This window comes from Carassius auratus, unplaced genomic scaffold (genome assembly GCF_003368295.1).
Source record: "Carassius auratus strain Wakin unplaced genomic scaffold, ASM336829v1 scaf_tig00039655, whole genome shotgun sequence".
Taxonomy (NCBI): Eukaryota; Metazoa; Chordata; class Actinopteri; order Cypriniformes; family Cyprinidae; genus Carassius; species Carassius auratus.
The window spans coordinates 2,936-25,743 of record NW_020526530.1 but is presented as its reverse complement, the minus strand read 5'-3'; the positions used below and the strand labels follow the sequence as shown (position 1 = coordinate 25,743).

Below are 22,808 nucleotides of genomic sequence, written 5' to 3'. Positions count from 1 at the left end.
AATATGCTAATTTGCTGCTCAAGAAACATGCATTATTATTTTTGTTATATTAGAAATATTTGCGAAGCTCTATTATCTTTCTTTTTTTCTGCAAGCAATACCTAAGTTGACTATGTAGAAAACCATAAGGTCTGGAAAACTGTTAAATGAATGGCACTCAGTAACACAGTGTACTCTCAGTTTGAGAGAGAGGAAAAATAAAGATGTAAAAGGTGAAGTAATCCTTGACCTGCACTAAGATATAATTTGGTGACTCACAAAAGTGTCATAAAAGTCCATAAAAACTGTAACTGCACAAAAATGCCTCCAAAGAAACACCTGGCTAGTGCTATGAATTGTTTTCAACTACTAAAGTTCAAAAGTTCAACTATTTTTGTTTGATAGAAACAATCCCCTGACTTGTTGAAGAATTGAAGATTTAAGGACCAATCCCGAAAGGTCTTTACCCTTATACAACTTTCACCCTTCACTTCCCATAACGAAAAACCTCACACTTTGCCATCTACAGCATGTCGTGAGATGAGCCTCGGATGGACATTTTGGCCTTGTGCGTGTTTGGAGTGCTCTGCTATCTCAAAGAGTGAAAGAAAGGGTTGAGGGAAAGCCACAGAGGACAGATTTTACTTACAATCCCCTCGACTAAATGAGACAGGTCTCTGTTTTTTCTCTCTTTGACCCAGATGTGTAAAAGCTTCAGTCTGTGTGTGTCGAGGTTCCTGTTTACATACATGCCTCCGGCCATGGAATCTGCTAACCCCCCCAAAGTGTTCACCACGCATGTTTAGAGCTCCGACATGCTCCACCCCATGTATCAATATGGCCTCTGCCCCTACAGGTCAGACTTTGGGTTTTTATTGGGCTGAAGGCACGAAGGCTTGTCCAGATTCTGAAAGTCTTTTTTTATATTCCATTTGGTGGCGCAAAACTGACACATTTCACCTAGCTGGAAACACAACAGGTGTTCTGAGTCATCTGTTGTGTCTAATTGACAACATAACGCCACTAAAATGCCTACGTTAGGTCCCCAAATAACATCCTGATGCAATTTATTGACACTTTGTATGGGGGCGTTTGAATGGGACTCACATATCATTCTTCTGTAACAAATTTGGAAAGGTTAGGGCTTTGGAGATTGCGAGCAGCGGAGAGGAAGAATTTGTTAGCGGCTCTGAAGCACTGAGCAAGCATTGCTCACAGTCTTAAATCATTCCCAGCTTGTGTCAGACGACTCTCTGCTGCAATCCAGCACTGGACTCTTTCCGAATTGCACATATAGTCATTTTTCGGGTCAGAGTCGGGTCAGTAAAATAAGTTTTATGGTTCTGTGTTTAACTGTTCAAATGTTTGGGGTCGGAAAGTTTTTCTTATGTTCTTATGTTCACCAATGCTACATTTATTTAATCAAAATACAGTAGCAACAGTAATTTATGTCTATGGCAGCTTTCATTGACCAAGGCCCGCCCATGAGGCCGTTTGACTGACATGTCAAACAACCAATCACAGTTTGTTTCGTTCATTGTCGTTTTGAGGCGTAGACATGTTGCCACAAAACAGATTGGTGTGTAAAACTCATGGACATATTTTTAAGATTATACACAATCCGCTGATGACTTCGACACTCCTGAAGTATTTCCACTTTTGTGTCCCATATCCATCAGGCGTTTAGCCAACGGGGGTCTGAGGTGAGACTACTTTTAAGGATGTAACAAGTCTTTCAACTCATGATGCGAACTGGTTCATGATACTTGTTTCATTGATACGATACAAAATTTAAAAAAAGATGCCCAACTACTACTTCTCAGACAAAATGCTTTTCGTTTGAGAAATTTAAATATGTCAAATGACAAAACTAAACTGAAATTTAAAAAACAAATTCTAAACAAATTACCATATTTTCTGGACTATAAGTTGCACTTTTTTTCATAGTTTGGCTGTTCCTGCGACTTATAGTCAGGTGCGACTTATTTATCAAAATTAATTTGACATTAAACCGAGAGAAATGAACCAAGAGAAATTAACCAATAGAAAACATTACCGTCTCCAGCCAGAGAGGGCGCAATGCTGCTCAGTGCTCCTGTAAACAACATAGAGCGCACTCTCGCGGCTGAGACAGGTAATGGTTTCTCTTGGTTCTTGGCTCTAAATAAATGCGACTTATATATGTTTTTCCTCATCATGACGTATTTTGGACTGATGCGACTTATACTCAGGTGCGACTTATAGTCCGAAAAATACAGTAAATAAACAATACAAAGAAAATAAAAACAAACGAAGTGCCTGCGCTCTTTCATTTAAAACTCGAGACAACCACTGCATTTTAATTACGATCCAAACAAAGATTCTGCATACATGCAACATGAGTATTTTTCGTTTTTAAATTATGTGTATAATTTTGAAATTTGAAGCAAAAACTGAATGATCTGACTTTAGCTTTGGTGAACTTTACTACAGACGAAACAACGAACGAAACAAAAACAGCAGACGGGCTGCATGAGAACGCAAATAAAATAAATAAATAAATACATAAAATAAAAATAGTGACCGCAAAGTTTTGAACAGTAGTGCAGTTCACTTAGTTTTTTATTGATCTGAAACTTTTCCCAAGACGTCTGTCTTTGAAGGTTGTACACAGCAGCTTCTCTTTGTTTAATTACATAGTGCCTGATTTGAATTAGATCAATTTGGCCCACAATAGTATTCCCATTTCTCTAAACAGCTGACCTGGGACAGCTTAGCTAAGGCTACGCATAAGGACAATGGGCTTAATGTTCTCTCATTGTTCTGGCTGCATTTACTTTAGCCAGTGTTAATAAAACGAAAACATAATTAAAATGAGGTGACACATTACAACAATTGCTTTAGTGCATAATGAGCAATATGTAAGATGCTCATTAAAATCATCACATGCCTAAGATCTCCTCAGGGATTTGGCTCTTATATCTCAGTCTCTGGCTAATATTAGCGAGTGATAAACACATTACAACCACTCGGCTTTCACACCTAGTTCCAGTCTGCTGTGAAGAATTCTAGCTGGAAGACTTGTAATTCTCAGCCTTGGTCTCTTGGTGCTTATGCCAACTACAGCCCTGTCAAAGATGCTGTCACAGAGAGCCACTTCTGTCTACGTGCTCCACCAGCGTATTGATTTTTCACCGTGGCACCTGTAAGCGGTATCTAAAGAGATGAAAGCAATCGCAGTAGAAAAAAAAACAGACAACATCAGTTCCAATGAACAGTAGCAGCCCTGACTCACATAGTGCCCGAGGCGAGGGATGAACAACCTTTATTTTTATAAAATAAATTATCAATACACAGTGAGATTCAAAAATGTGATAAAATGGTATCAATACAACAAGACTCCGAGGTGAATAGTCTAAAAAAAACATATTTCTCCAGTTGATTAAGTATTGCAAAGATTTGCAAGTTTTGTGAAATGCTGTTTAAATATGCAAAAGATGCCTTATCTAATTAAATATGCAATAATTTGCATTAATTTACAGAACAGAAATCTGAAAACTGGATAAAGCCAGGTTCAAAAATTCTGGTTTCATTTGCTGATATATTAGGTTCAAAGAATGGGGATTTTTTATATTTATTTTTAGCACTTTAGCACAAAAAAAAAACAAAAAACAAAAAACACTACATTATTACCTTTTTTAATTATCCAGACAACAAGAAATACAAAAACAATTTTAGTGTGAGACAATTAAGTACTCACAAAAATGATATTATTACAATATTTAGCAACTTAAAACAAAAATAAAACTAAAGTTTATTAAGTGCAACTAAAATGGAGATTTCTGGCTCAGGGCAAAAGAAAAAAAAATCATTGAGAAAATGGCCTTTAAAGGTGTATACTGCAATTAAAAACCTACAGACACTACAGATAAAGTGCAATAAAATAAACACTTAAAAGTGTATTTTGGATGTTTTCATTCCAATAGTCTGAAAACAGCATATTATAAAAAGCCAGACTTAAGATTTAAATATAAATGTTAGTAATGTCAAACAGGTCGAATACTGTATGCATTATATGTAATAAATTATGGGGTTCAAAACTGTACTTCAATAAAAAAACAACTCCATGAATTATCGATCATCTATAGCAGCAAGTCCCATCAGGCCAGCACATGGCTTTCCTCTGAAAACTCACACTGAATTTCAAGAAGCACTGAAGCACTGTCCATATGGTGCCCACTGGTTTTATATTTGATCAGAAACATGAATCAGACATCTGATCAGAATACGCAATCTGCAGTTAGTTTTTGCACAACTCCCGAAGCATGCATGAACATTAAAGTCATGCAAAAGGCTTCCCTAAGGGGTCATGGCCGTGGGGGAAATAGCATCGTGAAAGTCTGTGTGAAAATCCAATTCCAAGCTTGGCTGGCATCGGAGAAGCATTTGATGTGGAGAAATTAACCTCCAGCCAAATGAAAAGCAGACACCCACTTCTAATGCTTATAAGCTCACGAGTGAGAGCCACCTATATCACTGCTTTCACAGGCTCATGACTCTGCAGACCGTCTCCCAATCTCTGTGGCTCTTTCAAGAGTCAAGCTTCATTCATGAATGCAGGGATATGAATGTAGAGTTTGAGTGATGTGTGGCTATTTTTTAGTGCGTTATATAAAGTGGTCTGTAATATAATACTCTTTCTATAGGCTGTTAAAATAGTTTAGAGATCTAGTCGTCTGGAAACAGAGCTCAGTAGATTATTTACAAATTGCAGTCCATTACCGATTAAAGATTACATGTAGCTAGTAACTTAACCCAGGTTGCTCTAATTTAAGGTAATGTATTCTGAAAAGTAATTTATATTTAGATTACTTTAGATTTTATGTTTTTACTGTACCAAGAATGTATTCCATTAAATATTACATAAGTGAGTTGATAAAAAGCCATAATAATTAAATCATAATGATGAATAATTAAAACACTTAAAAAAATATGAACTGATCTGTGTGTCAAAGTGACCATTAACTGATATTAGAAAACTGTAAATATGCAAATGTGTTGCTAAATTTATTTTAAATATTAATTTCCTCAGAGATATTTCAAGTACATATTTTATTTTAAGGGGTTTGGCTGACAAAAACGTTTTGGAATCCCTGCATTACATGAACAAACATTAATAAACAAAAGACATAAAGCCCATGTGACGTCCATACAGATTCTTGCTGGGAACACATTTCTGGCAGTAAAACAAGCCTGGAAAACACACAATCTTTATTGTTGTCATAATAAAGTTCAGGACAGAAAAGTGCAAAGTTCCTCGTATTAAGAAATGGAAGCTGGGAAACAAAGGGAAGTATCACACTCATGCTGTTTTACCAATAACAATGACACACACTAAAGGGTACACTTGTATTGAAATGATTACGACCTCAAATGAAATCTTACAGGAATGCCTCAGCTTTAATGAGGAATAACACTGTACAGCAGTCTATGGCATTTCTAACCGCCGCTGAAACACTTCCTGACAGCTCCCTGTTGCTCTTTTGTTCCCTGCGTGGAGACCTGATCAGGTGCGGCACTCCACATTTCATTTCTGGTAGTGCCATCTGGGTCCCTTTATTCCACGCTGCTGAGGTGTGCAAATAGATGTGACAGTAAAAGCTTTCTAGATAATTTACAACTTGCAAACGTGTTGTTGCCAAGGTCACAGGTCTGTGTTGGAAGTTGCATAGGATTTTTTTCTGCTTAATGCAATGTTGTCAGTACTACTACAGAATCAACACTGAATTAATCCTATTTCCAAACTTCTTTTGTGTTGCTTTTGAGTAAAATTAACTTAAAAGACATTGCAACTATGACTTGTTGCAAATGTATCCCCAACAAAGTCAACATGAAACTGTATTTGCAACCCACTGTAATTCTGTAATATTGACATTTCAATGTGAGACTACATGGTTAGCAAGATTTTTTTGTGAATTGTGAACGGTTGATTCATGTTTTCATTCAAGTGGCCTCAGTGAAAAAGATTGTGGAGGATTACAAAGCTGGAAAAAAAACTTAAGAAGGGTTATGGAGCAGGATAAGGAGGTCTGAAGGTCAAGTTCAGCCTCAAGATGCTCTCGATTGTAACGCTTCATTGTCAAAGTTATCAAAATCATTTATTGCTGTAACCTTTATTACATAACATAACTGGCAGTACATTACTTGGTCTGTTATTATGCAAGATTTTCTATAGTCTGCATTCCTAAAGGTCAATTCACACCACGCCGACACATGCAAACCAACTCTGACAGTCACCAGATTATAAGGCCAAAACTCGACAAAGTTCAACATTGATTTCAAATCAACGAAAACTAGCAGACGAGCCAACAGAGTGACACATTGATCTGACAAAACCCTACAAATGTGCATAATTACCTACAATATTAAGTTATTGGTTAACATTAATTACAATATTAGCTACTAACAAGATTTTGAACAAATGTCTAAATGCACACGTCAAACAGATTACACTTGATTTTGACTGTCTGGAATGCTATGCATTCAAATGGTTGAATACACAACTTTTATCAATAAAGCAGCCTTGCTACCGAAATTCTGCATTGTATTTCTTAGCAGAAAGGTAGTATTGTCACTGTTTTTGAAATAACTAAACTCGCAATTTCAGTATTAGTTATTAGACAGTGCACCCTCTCATTCATTTAAAATATATTACTACTTGAGGGTAACACTTTAGAATAAGGTTCCATTAGTTAATGTTAGTTTAATGTATTAATTAACATGAACAAATATGAATAAAACATTTATTACTGTATTTATTCATCTTCGTTAATGTTAGTTAATAAAAATACAGTTATTCATTGTTAGTTTCATGGTAATTCACAGTGCATTAACTTATGTTAACAAGCACAAACTTTTGATTTAAATAATGCATTAGTAAATGTTGAAATGTACATGAACTAAGACTTATAAATGCTGTAGAAGGATTGTTCTTGCTTAGGTCATGTTAACGAAAGCAGTTAACTAACATTAACCAATGGAACCTTATTCTAAAGTGTTACCCTACTTGATTGTCACCTCAAAATTGTACATCTAATGGGCTTTACATTTAATAACTATCTGTCCAGTCAAAATTTCCACTGAAAGCATCACTTACGGCTTAAACTTTGCCAATATTGGCAAGTGACCATGGTATGAGCATGATAATCCATTGCTAAGTATGCATTTACATTGATTGCACATTGTGCAAGGGTGTAGAATTTTATTAGGGATGCTAGGGACATGTCCCTACCAATATCCAGCGACTACTGAATTGTCCCTAGCAATCATTTTGATCAAACAATGAAATGTCTGTTGTCTGCCATTATGTCCCCACCAATGCCAAATCAAAGCTACGCCCTTGACATTGTGCAATCATTTAATGCACACAGCCATGCAAATGAAAAATGAATTGAAAAAGCAATTGAAAACCTACAAATGTGACAAGACGTACAATATATGCATTCTATGAAGATAAAGTTCAACCAGAGATGAATTGCTGTCATTCAGAAGATCTATTTACTGTATAAAAGAAGACATATTTCCATTTTTGGATGAAATATCTCTTTAATTTAAGCTGCTGTCTTGCAGTTTTGATTTCTCAGGTAACTTTATACCACAAGGCAAAGATAACGATAATGAGAACAATGTTTTTTGCTAATTGTGGCAGGTTGACATTGTGTTTTTGTCCTTTAACTCGAATGCGTGTCAGTTTCTGCATGACTTACTTGGATGTAAGCGCAATGTAAGTGCAAAACCTCTGGGAGAGCTTTGTGCATGCTGTATTCTCTGCACCTGTTTATAACACTATAAAATATATGACCTTGCTTATCGTGTATATTTCCCAAGTCACCCAGAAGACTACAGTGAGTTTCTCCACTGTTAATAGACACAGCAATTATCAAGAAGAACTGCCGAAGTTTCTAAAAACATATGTAAGTGGTGGCTCGTGACACACAAATAACACAGCTAACGAGCACCTACAATTAGCATTCAACCAGAATGAGTCAGATGAATGGAGGCATAATGGAGAGCACTAAATTAAGCATTAAATCAAGACTGAGACTGCAGATCATCTGAAGAGACTCACGCTGCATCGCAGACTCTAAACACATGCTGCTCGGCGTGAGAGGTTTGTCTGAGAAATGAGAAGAGACTGCTACTATCCCGAAGGCCGAAGAAAAATTACATGAGAGAAAACTGCTTTTAAGAACAAGACGGAGCGCATTTCACACAGTCTATATTGAGATGACATGGCTATTATTGCTGTTTGTGCTAAGTGAGCGCCTGAAGGACACCCGGCCAGCCTCACTGTCAAAACTCAGAAGGGCAAATGACTTGGAATAGCTGGCATGGGTGCCATTTCCCTTGCACGAGATCCATGATTGCAGTAAGTGCCGCCTGCAGCCAAGTTGACTGGGACCTCTTCATTCCTTCGTACTCAGGAAAACATCACTGTTTTAATGAAATCCAAACAACGGCACGGGAGTCGATGCCAAGTGGAGTGTGGATGCGATAAATAGTAGCAGGAAAGGCACAGAGATAATGAACCGGGTAGCATAAAAATCTCTTCCTACTATTTTTGTTTTTACAAACCAACAATCACGCACAAACATCTGCCACTGTTTTTTTTTTTTTTTGTAAATAAGCATTAATGACTTATTTTAAGCATGCTTTTCACACAAATGGCTTCACATGACTTAGAATATATTGCACAAGTCATATGAACTACTTAGATGTGTTTAAGTCAAGTGAAGTCACCTTTATTTATAAAGCGCTTTAAACAAAAAGGATTGCATCAAAGCAACTGAACAACATTCATTAGGAAAACAGTGCGTCAATAATGCAAAATGACAGTTAAAGGGACAATAAGTAACTTTTTAGGTATTTTATTATCTAAAATCAATATTTTTATTCATAAATATGCCCTCAATGGTGTACAAATACCTATGCCAATGTTTAAACTAATCCTTGTAAATGAAGAATTTATTATCTTTATATACATGGGACGGGTAGGTCGACGGAGGCTTCCATGTAGTTCCGCCATCTTGCAAAACTATAATAGCAGAGAGGGACAAAAAGTACTAAGCCAACGTGTTTCCACAACGCGTTTTCGGTCAGAGCCAGAAACGCAGGTGCAGAGCAGTGAGAGGCGCTTGAAACTGCACCGGCAAGTTTAAAAGTCTGGATTGCATTCTTATTATGGACCATACATATGCCGCGCCACAGGAGAAGAAAAACATCGTCGCCAAAACAGTCAAAAATAGAACGTAAAAGGAAACGTGACCGTAGATTACAGAAAACAAGAGTTAATGTTGGGGAAGCTTTTTCTAGGTGGAAAGAGCTAATGCTTGATAAAGATTTCAAAAGAGACGCTGAAGTGACCTGTTTTCTTCTCAACAGGTAAGTCAGTATTACAGTCTATATTATAATATTTTTTTATATCTAACAATGCATATAATTCAGAAAATATAACGAATAAATTAGACATAACTACTAATTACAATATTTCATGTTTTCCACAGTCAGTAATTCATACTGTAACATTCGTTTGTTAGTTGTCATGTTGCATTTTGTTTGAAATAACACACCTGTTCACCTGAAGGAAAACTCGACGAAGTGCTATTAGAAGTATTTTTGGTACATATCGCCTACCGTAGATGCAACGCGCATTTGAAAAAGCGAGGCGCTGGAGAGCAAAATTAGTTTGAATGCAAAATACAATTTCACCACTAGATGGGAGTAATTCCTACTTAGTGTCCCTTTAAAGGCAGTTCATCAATGAATTCAGTGATGTCATCATCTCAGTTCAGTTTAAATAGTATCCGTGCAATCATTTGCAATCAAGTCAATGATATCGCTGTAGATGAAGTAACCCAACTAAGCAAGCCAGAGGCGATTATGGTGATTTTGGACTTTCGGCTAAGTTTCTCCTTTGGCCCTAAATTGTAAAGTGTTCCATTCATGAGCTCTTACTTGTTGTTGACTATGTACAAGCCCCTAAGTTTCTGCACATCACATTACTGTATATGGTGGCTCCAGTTGTATGTCTAAAATAAATGTATTTTATACTGAAGTATCCCTTGTGAAAAGAAGTGCACTAAGTCGTACTTCAAATATTAAAAGTATACATATTTTTCTTAAAACTGTACTTGCAGATAATATAATATTAATGTAATAACAGTTAAAAACACTTTCAAAAAGTGCACTTTGTAATAATGTTAAATTAAAGCGTATAGGTCATTTGAAATTATTTTGTTTAAAATGTATTATAATTTATCTGTAAGTTGTTATTCAGCATTACATTACATTTTATGTACTAAATTATAACTTCATTATTACAGACATGTAATTACAAATATATTTAAAAATAAACTCCATACAATGTTCAATAGAAATGGCATGAAAGTATATTTTAGTTTGCCATATATAGTATGCTTGTAATAACATTCAGCAGCATACTGTGACCATATTTCAACATAAATAAAACAGACAGCACATATATGAGCTGTACTCTTCTCTACTGGGTCAAAATGGCACTCATATGTTTTCCCATTACTTCAACTTATTAAATTAATTGCCATTGACTTCCATATTTTTCCCCATAGTCTGGAAGTCAATAGCTACCATCAACTGTTCAAAATCTTCTTTAAAATATCATCTTTTGTGCCCAACAGATAAAAGAAACCCATACAGGTTTGGAACAACTTGAGTGTGCATAAATGAGTGTGCACCCATTTTGGGGTGATTTTTCCCTTTAAATAATTTTGTACATGATGGCCATTGCATCAAAAGCAGTTCATGATGGCCTTAAGATAAATACTAGAAGAAATATGTTGCAACTAGATAGTTACATCATTATTTGACTCTCAACTCAGTGGAAACGTAGGCCAGAATAAAGAAAGAGAGAGAGAGAGACACATCAAACGACAAAAGAGCAAAACAAATATTATGAGTCCCCTCCTCTGGAGGTGCCCTCAGGCCCCCTTTAACGAGCGAGGCATTGGAAGGCGGCCTGTGTGACTTCAGGGGCCGAATGACGTAAACCAGGGAAGCAGCTGAGCACTCAAAGCTCATCCTGAATATCAGCGCGGAGGTCTAATGCATCACTCTGGGGTAAAGAGCCAGAGCTGAAACTAAGGCTTAGTGCTTTACTGAACAGCTAAATGGAGTAGCTTTACAATTTGCCAATGTCGCACAAGATGCTCAAGATACTAAACCGTGTCAAGGATTTTCGAGTATTTTCTGCTTTTATTATTCACGATGGAGCGATTGATTCTGACAGCAACAAGGACAGAAACTAAACAGAATCTCAAAGCATAAAACAGATTACAGTTGAATGTCCATTCACAGAGTTCAAACAAATTATCCGTTAAAGTTATACGCAAAAAAAAAAGACTGAGAAAAACATGGCACAATTGGTGACTCTTGGGGTTCTTATATTTTGTTGTTGTTTGTTCTTGTGGTTATTACAGTAATTCTTTAAAAGCAACAAGCGGACAGAAGCAGAGCAAAATACAGACACTTTAACAAAGAGCCTTAATGTTTCACAAAGAGCAACAGTCTTTCATGAAACCTACAGCATTTGTGCATTGTAAATCATAAACGTATGGAAAACTATTAAGAATTGTTTATCCATACTGTCACTTAATGTGCCCTTGAGTAAAGCACTTAACTCCAGACTGATCCGGGGGATTTTTTCTATAATAGGACTACTTTAAGTTGCTTTGCATAAAAGCATGTGCTACATCTGAGATTTTCATACGGTTTGGGTTATCAAATATTCTGATCCCCTGAGAGGGACACCTATCCTAAAATTAAGGTATATATTTTCATGCATAAAAACCAGTTCATTAAAAAATAAAATGTCATGTTGTTTCTAAAAATAACAATGTTTATATTTTTAATATTATTATTTAATTATTTAAATGAAAACTATTAAATAATTTAATACAATTATTGAAAGGTTTATCACATACAAACTCTGTCACTGTACTAAAATCCAATTAAATTAAAATAGTAAATCTTATCATATTTGGTAAAAATGTGTGTGTGTGTGTATATATATATATATATATATATATATATATATATATATATATATATATATTTACACATATATACATATATATATATACACACACACACACACACACACACAATTTTTTTACAAAATAATAAAAGTGAGATTTTGACAAAAAGTTTGTAATTTCAAATAAATAATGTTATCTTAAACTCTCTATTGATCAAATTATCCTGAAAAAATAAATTATGATTTCCACAAAAATATTAAGCAGCACTGTCAACACTGATTATAACAAGATTTGAACACCCAGTGCCTAAAAAAACTTGTTTTCTCTCTCTCTCTCTCTCTCTCTCTCTCTCTCTCTCTCTCTCTCAATTGTTCCCTGGAGCCATCAGCATCTCTTTGCTCTCCTCTAGTCTTAAAACTCCGCTGTTCAACAACAAGATGTTCCTCAATCACATTTCAGATATTTTTAACCGTTTGCCTGCTGCTTGACTCTAAGACTTATTAGGTTCGTAATCTTAGTGTTGGTGGACGATTTACTTGGCAAGGGACTTTGTGTGGCCGCACACAGATCGCCATGGAAACAGCATCCCTACACAGTTCACAGAACTAAATTCTCAAGTGCTCATCCTCTGTGGCGAAACAATTAATGGCTGCTATGACAACAGCAACTGCAGTCATGTGTCAGGTCTATACATTTACGGAATTTCAATTCAAAGCACTTGATTAATACGCAATGAGAATCCTGAAATGAAATGGGCGATTGTTTTTTTTACCTGTCGAGGGATATGCAGCACAGGTGTAAGATAGAGGCAGTGGTCAGCAGCACGTCCAGAGAGGTGCGGACCAGGCAGAAGGTCTCACCGTAGATCCAGTTCTGATGGATCAATTCTATGGCACCAAACGGCATCACCAGCACTGACACCAGCAGGTCAGCAAACGCCAGCGAGACGATGAAGTAGTTGGTTTTGATTTTCCTGTGGGACAAACGAAAAGCATGTGTACATTTCTTATTTTTTAACACCGCCCAAATGTAGACGCAAAGAAAGAAGGTGTAACTTTTGACCTTCCAAAAGAGGACACAACTAGAAATCTGTGGTTAAGATTTTTTTGCAACACTGTCTCAGAACAGTATAACCCAAATATTCGAAAGTGTGCAGCATATTTTATGGAGGAAAGTTTCATGAGTCTGGTAAGGGGCGGAACATTTCAATCACACGCTTGAGGTATTCGGCCAATCACAACACACTAGTTAGCTGGCCAATCAGAGCACACCATGCTTTTCAGAAAGATGAGCTTTGTAAAAATCGTAGTGTTTCAGAAAGACAGGGCATAGGGGGGGCAACAATAATGTACAGTATGTGAAAAATAATGTTTTTGAAACTTAAACCGTGTAAACACATTGCGTTACACCCAATACACAATATATATATATATTTTTTTTTTAGCAACATCATATTACCACTTTAATAAAATTGGGGAAAAACTATTGGTTTCAGTTAAAATTAGGGTGCGATATTGACATTTATTTTTTATTTTTTATTATACAACATTTAAATGATTCTTCGTTCAAAAAAGCTGATTCATTATGAAGCAAGTGACTCTTTTTCTGAATGGATCATTGGCTCAAATAATTTGTTCAAAAACAGATTAATTCAGGAACGAAACACTGCAGTAATGTTCTGCTCTGGCTTTGATTGGAACTTTTTTCATTGGTGAAGCAGAAAGATGATGAAATCAAACGAAATCAATAGCAACCTCCGTTATTGTTGTAATAGTGGCATCTCATTGCAGATTTGCCAAACTATCCAGTAGTTTATGGTTTGCGCTCTGTAGATCAGTTTCTATTTCAACATCTTTTGCAGCACTGAGCAATGTAGCCAATCACAGACATATCTGTTGATTTCTTGAACCCAACAGCCAATCAGAGGTGTTGAAGTTAGAATATACTCACCGCCACAGTTCAGCACGAATCATCTCATTATAATATTATAAGTGGAGACGCAAATTAAATAAGAAATTCACTGTCCAGCATTGAGAACTTAATTGATTATAACATAACTGGAGAACTTGTGAGATCAAGATGAACTAAGATGAATGACAGCTTTTAGTGATTAGAAAGGAAACGCTTTTGCACCGTAGCAATGGATTGCACAAAAAAAAAAAAAACATATATATGTAATGCATTTCTTTTTTGCTAATTGACACATACTTGAAAACATCAGCTTGCACATAGTTAAAATATCAATTGTTATAACTTTACAATTATTATTACACAGCAGACATATCGCACACCCTGTAGTTGATATATTTTATCAGCGTAATGTAAATGCCAAGATTAATTGTTAATGGTGAGTTTGTCAACTATGTTACAGAAAACCTGTATAAACAGACAGGTAACATAGATGACTATTTCACCATTTTGACTAATTTCAGTGGTCTGGCAAACCAAATCTAATTTTCTTGATCAGGTCAACCTGAATTCTTTTTTAAAATCTTTATTTGAATTAAAATAAGAAACTTACTTCTCGACAGGTAATATATTACTTGACAATAGGTCTGTCAAGATCAAAATAGAAAAAATGAAGAAGACACTTATGTGCAATATGTGTTCAAAATGTCTGCCACAGAAGAAAATGACATCACATGATACTGGTCATATGGTTTAGTGATAAAACATTTATTTATTTTTCAGTATTTTTTAAGTTAGTAATATGACTTAACAGAGTGACTGAAATGAAATATTTTCTTATTTGCAAGAATTATATGTAAATATAATAAATTTATTTATTTACAAATTCAAATGTAGTATAGATATAAATTACACATTTAATTGAAACTTATTAAATTTTAATTCAAAACTCATCGAAAGTGCAAAAACTGCAATTTCAAGCAAACTGCAAAACAGTGCACAAAATATAAGTGTGAGATTATATTATGTACTTTCTTAAAAGATAACACATGATATTTCGGAAGAAAAAAGATGGGAAAAACATAATTATCATCAATGGACTTGAAATGTTCACAAAATTATAAAATGACCCAAATATATATATATATATATTTTTTTTTTTCTAGGTGGGGGGATTTTAGGGAAAGGCATTTAGGAAAGTGTGAGTATCATATGGAAGTATCATAAAAGTTGTCCACTTGTGGATGAACTACCCCTTTAAATATAATAATGGATGTAAACAGAGCAATCTAGACAAGATGTGTTTCCTAATGAGCAGAAATTCATACTCGCTATCAAATAAGCTACTTGGAGAAAGCAGCAACAACGTGTATGTGCTATGTGTGTGGTACGTTGTTGATAGGTTGTCATAATGTTCGCTGCCCTTGAGGCTCTCCAGAGCTCTTGGTACCCTATTAATGAGTAGTAAAACTCTCGCTTGAGCTTCTGAACACACACAGATCTATATAGAGCTCACGGAGAAGCATTAATAGGCTGAAATCATTCTGTCACCTAACCATAACATGGCATAAAATACACATACCAGCTGCCTGTCAACAATATACATCTCCCAAAGAATGCAGAGAGGGGCACTGATTGGCTTCCATGCACATTTGATGCCAATTTTTTTCCATGCAAATTTGACGCCAAGAATGAAAAGCAACAGGCATCTCATAATTACACCATCAGATGTGTGGCAGTATTTACAAATCCCTTTTGGATGCATCATTAAAGCAAAATGGCACCAGATGTTCCAGTATGAAGGGCAGCCTGTTTTAAAGACTTCACCGTCATGACATAAAGTTTGGCATGTGACTCGCTCTTTGCGCCTTCTTAAAGACAGGGAGAAATGTAGATTATTTTCCCCTCGACTTCTATTATCAGATGAGCATTACACAGATGCCTCTTGAGTGAAAGAATCTGGGTGGTATGAGACAGGATAAGCAATTTATAAATCAGAGGGAAGTATAGTATGTGAAAAATAGGAAGGAATGTATGAAGTGATGTGTGGCATGACATTTGAGGAGATAAGAAGCGGCTTCCAGGCTTGAGAGACATCAGAAACCTATAACTTAAAGAGCTCCCTGAACGCTGTGTTCATAGGATATAAAACATGAAAACAATAGCTTGCATGATTTTTTAATAAAATTTCTTAGGCAAATAATGTGTGTGAACTTAAATGAGTAGTTGTGTTAAAACTTGCCATCATGCAACCTTAAAGAAATTAAATGAACACTATACTGTTCAAAAGTGTGGGCCTGGAAAGATTTTTAATTAGTTTAAAAGAAGTCTCTTACTCTTACTATGGCTGCTCTTATATGATCACAAATACAGTAAATACAGTGAAATATTATTTTGATTTAAAATAACAGTTTTATACTGTAATATATTTTCAAATGTAATTTATTCCTGTGATGTAAAGATGAATTACCAGCATTATTACTCTAGCATTTAGTGTCACATGAACCTTCAGAAATTATTCTAATATGCTGATTTCCTGCTTAGGAAATATTTTTGTGGAAGCTGTGATAGATTATTATTATTATTAATAATTTTTTTCAGGATAGGTTGATAAATAGAAAGTTTAAAAGAACCAATTTATATATATATAATTTTTTTTTTTATTCATAATAATTTATAATTACAATAATTATAATAAAACGTACTGACCCCAAGCACTGTATATTAGCCTTTTTATTTCAATTTAAATTGTGTCAACTCAAAAACAGTTAGTTAGTTGTTTCTTTTTATTTGTTTTAAATTTAAATAGTATGTGCTTCATCTGATGTTTCCTTTTGTTTTATATATATATATATAAAACACAATAATCAAGTTACAATTTAAGGTTGTACACACGCAGACACACACAAAACAATGTGTGAAATGTCTGTTTTTTGTCAATAAAATGGAAGTGAATGGGGACCAAAACTGTTTGTTACCAACATGCTTCAAAATATATATTTCTTTTATCTTTCACAGAAGAATGAAAGCCATACAGGTTTGGACTGACATGAGGGTAAGTAAACGATGGCATAACTATCCCTTTTTGAATCTAAGAAGCATTTTCAAAGAGGAATCCGCTGCTTCAGATATCGGTCTCTGGCCGTATCAGTGTCTTCCTCAGAACGGCACATTTGTGATGCTGACACTTTCTAGACCGTCTGAGATGATGGTGAGACGGTGAGATATGATGGAGTGTGGGTGGAGATCTGGAGCTTGAGCAAACAAGCACTGTTGTTTCCTTTCAGACACAGACTATTTCTGTTAATAATGGACTCAGAGCTCCATTCAGCTTTCATTGATGCAAAAACAAATGCATAGTTTCCCAAGAACCCAGCAGGACTCAAAAAGAGGTAATTACCAAGCTGCTAATTAGCCACTGAAATGAAACCCAAAGAGGCTATGTATAAGTGTGTATGAGCAGGTGAACTGCAAAACTAATGACAAAAAAAAAACCCACTGTTGCCAGAGACACTGTTAAACAATGATGAGCTCATCCACTCGTTTTTAACAATCACTGTGCATTGTGTGTTAAAGACAAGATCACATGCTGGAGGAGTGATCGGATGGCCTATTTTAAGACATTTATCACTACTGACATGACGTAGTGTTCAGTGCATGACTCCCTCTCTGACACTACAAAGAGTTTCTTGGTAACCTTGATGAATGGTAACCTTTCAGGACTTATTTCTTAAAAGGAAAAACATACGGGTGCCTCCAGACTTGAGAGACAAAAGAAACCTACAGAATCCTGAAAACTGTATGACCTTTCCCCAAACATATTAAGCAGCACAGTGTATGTTTAACATTAACAATAACCAGAAATGTTTGTCCAACAGCAAAACAGTATATCAGAATGATGCCTTAAAATTCAGCTTTGATCACAGGAATAAATTACATTTGAAAATATGTTCAAATAGAAATTGTAACAATATTATTGTTATTACTGTATTTTTGATTAAATAAATGCAGCCTTGGTGAGCAGAAGAGGCTTAAAAAAAATAAAATAATAATAATAATAATAAAAATAAATAAATAATAATTCCCTCCATACTTCTGAATGGTGTTGCATATCTTAACTGATCCAATTTAAGATACAATATTAATCTAATCTCACAATTCATCATATTAGTTTTATTTTAATCACAATTTAGTGTAAATTAAAGTATATACCGTATATTTTCTTTTCATTGGTTTTGATTGGATTCTCTAAAATTAAAAACTGTCAATTCTTTTTTTTTTTTCTAATTTGAAATATATTTTTTTTAAATTATTATTATTAGTATTTATTTTTTTGGCAACATTGTTTCAGTTGTTTCAATGTATGTTTTTTCCGCCAAGGTTGCTTTCCATCTTATTAGTCTTTTAGTAGTAAAATCTCATTAATTGGGAATTGACATCACTTTTAGTCAGAAAACATCATGAATTCTGTCATGTTTGAGGTATTTGACGGTTTATAAACAACACAATTAAAACAAAACACTCCATCTGTTTGACAAAATGACCAAAAATAAATCTGTTCACACGTCAGCGAACCCAGTCCCTCACTGTTTTTAGCTCTTTATCTTTCATCCACTTCATTTTCTCAGTTATAATTAAAAGTTTAATAGTCAAAAGTTGATTAAAACAGTTTGCTCTAGCTTATAATAGAAACACTTGAATTCTTTTATTTTATTGATACCGCAAGAACGGCCTGTGTTATACAGCTAAACTCTAAAATCCATCTAGTAAGAATTACTCGAACACAGGTCATGTCACTACACTTGAGCTGCACAAAATGAAATGCTAAAAAGGGATGTTTTTCCTACAGGTAGGTGGATGTTTTTGTGGGTGGAGACGGGTGGATTCTGACCTGAGCTGCCGGTCCTTGCAGACGGCCACCATAACCAGCAGGTTTCCCAGGACGCTCATGAGCATGACCAGTGACAGGAAGCTGATGAGAGCAATCCTCTTCGCCAACCCGTTGCTGTGGGAACAGAGAGATAACACAGACTTCCTGAAAACCATTTGATCGTACGAAACAATGAAAATACTGATAAGTGTCCATTCAACCGGAGACATTTCAGCTCTGGAACCCTGATGCATAATTGTGAGTGAAGATATGCTTTTAAATGCATTTAGAGCAAGTTTGATTCACTAATTATTAAATGTTGACATTTAAGTCAGCTTTGTCCACCTCAATTCCCATGGAAACTGGCGTTAAAAACACTGGCCAGGAATAGAAAGCACATTGCCCACACAGAGGGATCGAAAATGACAAGTCCTGCTCATGAAGAAGATCATCTCTTTAAGTTACTGATGACGTAGATCTCACAGGCGATGGTGGATCAATAATGATTAGCAATGAAACCTTTATATTTCCGCCACATGCATTCGTTTCTAGTTTCAATTCAGATGCATGTTTTGATAAGCGTTGTGAAATTCATTTTCTAGTATACAGTAGAGACAGAAAAATCATCAAAATGCCTAATAAACTAATGCAATTCTCATCCGACGCATTGTTTTGCTTCAAGATTGACACTGACTATGTAATTGTAGGCTGAAGCCTGTTATTGTGACCGCAGGCTGGAGGAAGAGGTGACACCCTGCCGCTCGTTACAGATTAATGCATTTGAGATTAAGACCCGATAAAGAGACACTTCATGAGCTATAAAGCTCTACCTGTCTAACACATAACAGAAATCTGAACGGTTATGTGGATTACACTTTAAGAAAGTATTAACAAATCATTTGCAAACTATGAGATTATAAATAGTTAACATTTATTGACTATATACAAATAGTGTGTTCTTCATTTATTGGCACAGTAATTAAGTGTTATTGTTTAATTATTAAATATTAAAAAAAAAAATTAGATAATACTTATTAATCCCAAACAGTTCTCAGTCTTTTATGTACTGTAAGGTCATGGAAAATCAGAAAATGCTTTAAATCATCTATTATTGGACATTAACTGTACTAGTATTAGTTAAAATGTTACAAGTACATTAAGCCAATTCCAGAAGCTAAACATTAAAATCAATCAATCATCAATTAATAAAAAAACAAAACAAAACAAAAAAACAGGGATCTCAATATGAAATACATACAATACTCATTTGATCATTTGTTAAAATACATCATTTTGGATTAGGGTAGTTTTAGGGGGTAGAATATACAGTTTGTACATAATTTATTTATTATTTGCATAGAAAGTGCATATAAAATAAAGAAACCCAACACATGTGTGCGTGCATGTGTGTGTGCGCGCGCACTCAATATATCTGTAAACATTTTAAGGAACAATGAATATAAATGAAATTAATGTCCAGTAAAGCTCTTAATTAATGTCATTCCGATTTTCTGTGACTAAATTAAGTGCTATTTACTGTTAATAAAATGTTAATTAAAAAAACATTATCTAATTCTTTAAATTATGAACAAATAAAACAGTAACTTTGTCATTTAGTGTGAAAATAAATTTGAAGAACTCACTATTTGTATATAGTGTATTAACTACAGTTTATAAACTATTAATTAACTATAAACTAATAGTTTACAAATTATTTATAAGTGCTTTGTTTACTGTGTATTTATTATAAAGTGTTACCGTTATGTGTGGATTTTGCAGCGAAATCATTTTTCTGTCACGTCTAGTGAATTTGTTGTTTAAAGAATCAAATGCTAATAGATCAGACAAGACAGTGTGAACTTTATGACCATTACTTAGATTTTCCACTTAGATCTGCTATTTCCTGTGGCAGTATATTGTCTGTTTCACAAGTTGATGTAATTCTAGGTGAGATACTGTAGGTTGATTCGCTGCACTGTCCATTATGGCAGGACTCCAGACTACTGGAGTAAAGTAAGACGCATAAATAGACGGATAATTTAATATTATAGGTGCAAAGAACTGAAACAGGAGACGTGGAGGAGGAGGGGTAGCAGAAAAGTTGTCTCTAAAAAGAGGTAAGCAGTCCTTATATGCCCCTTGAAATATGACTGACAGGATTAAATGAACACACGTGTCTAGAATAAAACTTTGTTTTATTTCCATATCGTTGAATAGAAGCCTATAATACACAGAAATCCATTCTGCTATCAAATCGTCAGTCTGTGCAGCCACTAAGTCTTTCTTTCTTTGCAATATAACAAACAAAATGGGTCTCTGTTAGTTACAAACTACTCAAATGAATCCATCTTCATGTGTTGAGTACAAAAGAAAGCACATTTTACTGGTGTTCAAAGAGTTCATTTCTGTTAAATTACATTGCTTTTCTATTGTTTTTACATGTGAACATACTAGATAAATGTGTTTGATCATTGCATTCATATCTCGTATCTTTTTCATAATTGTATTATGAAAAAATGTGGAAACTGATAATTAAATATTGGCTAAATACATGACTTCCAATTATTTTTCCCCAAACAAAAAGATGCATTGCAGTAAAGACTTCATTAAAATTGTAAATATATTCAACAGACATTTTCAATTGTCCTCAGTCAATCTAGTCATGAAGGAAAATCTGTTTTTTAAGTCCTACATCCAAAAAAACTGTGCATCTGAGAAAAATGTGGTGTGCATTTAAATATGGACATGCAGCAAAGCTAGCAGAGCCGAATCAGCTGACGCCAAGACACGAAACAAACATTATTCCCAAGAGAAGACAGATACTCTTTGCAATAAGTTAAACTCAAGACATGAGATATGAGTACTGAGCACAGAAATTATCCTCCAATGCTTTTGGTTTAGAACCTGGTATAAATTTACAGTGCATCTGAGTTCATGTTTTCATCGGTTTCATGTTTTTACACAGTAACGTACTTGGTCTGCCTCTTTTCAAAGCTTTTTGGTCTTTTAATAACCCTTGTAATATGAAGCACGCCGAGCTAGTTATTTTCTCATTTATCCATTCATGTTTATCACTTGTGTCAATAACTTTAAGCAGTCCTGCCCACTGAAAGCTGCACTGATGCATTCAAAATACTGTGATTTACAATAATATGTCACCTTTCATATGTGATGCATGGGAACATTGTCATCAATCTAATTTATATATTTACAGGGTTTTAAAACAATGCTTTTTTAAAATTTTTTTACAAATTATCCAGTGTTGGAGTTGATTATTCATAAAGTAATGTCAGCAAAGCTTGTTTTATTCTGTTTAACCTATTTCAGTTTTAAATACATTCTTTTGGGAAAATTAGAAAATAAACAATTGTTCCTGCAATTTAAAATATTTAACTGGACCAACAACATGATTTGATGACACAATTAAATTCAGAGAAATGGAATTAGGCCAAATTAGTTACAAAATAATCTCTAGAAAATTTTGGTCCAAAGGTCTAAAATGTTTTACCAATTTGCATATGACAAGCCACTATAAAACGCAATGCTAAGGTAAAAAAAAAAAGAATAAAGAAAAAAAAAAGAACACTACCTTGCTTATTGTCTTTTTGAACAGAAAATGCATTCTGTGTCAATGGCCCTTAAAGGGATAGTTAACCTTCAGTTGCTGGTCCCCATTGACTTGGATAGTGTTTTTTTCTTCTCCTCAATAATATGGAAGCCAATGTGTACCAGCAACTGAAGGTGAACTATCTTTAAGGCTGCATGCCCCATAACAGCATATGTGACAAAATCAGTTTTTTTACACACAGGAAGAAGAAACATTTTGTTACTAGAAAATCTAGTACTGTTCACTACTATTGTCATGCTTTACAATATATATATAATCTCTAGTAATTCTAGTAGTGTCTGTGCGTATCTATTTTGACATGCCATGTTTTTGTCCTGTGCTAGTATCACTATGTCAATAGCAGCTTCAAAATGAACCATGCATTTTTGTGTAT

At 34.8% G+C, this 22,808-nt stretch overlaps 1 protein-coding gene across 1 annotated transcript; it reads right to left on the bottom strand.

Moving 5' to 3' along the window:
* Window positions 1–12,393: 12,393 nt before the first annotated feature.
* LOC113084031 (5-hydroxytryptamine receptor 4-like) lies at window positions 12,394–18,983 on the bottom strand. Its single transcript, XM_026254764.1, has 3 exons — window positions 18,829–18,983; window positions 12,802–13,002; window positions 12,394–12,451 (listed from the first exon to the last, which is right to left on the bottom strand). The coding sequence occupies exons 1-3, from the start codon at window positions 18,981–18,983 to the stop codon at window positions 12,394–12,396; spliced, it is 414 nt and encodes a 137-aa protein (XP_026110549.1).
* Between the last annotated feature and the right edge of the window lie 3,825 nt (window positions 18,984–22,808).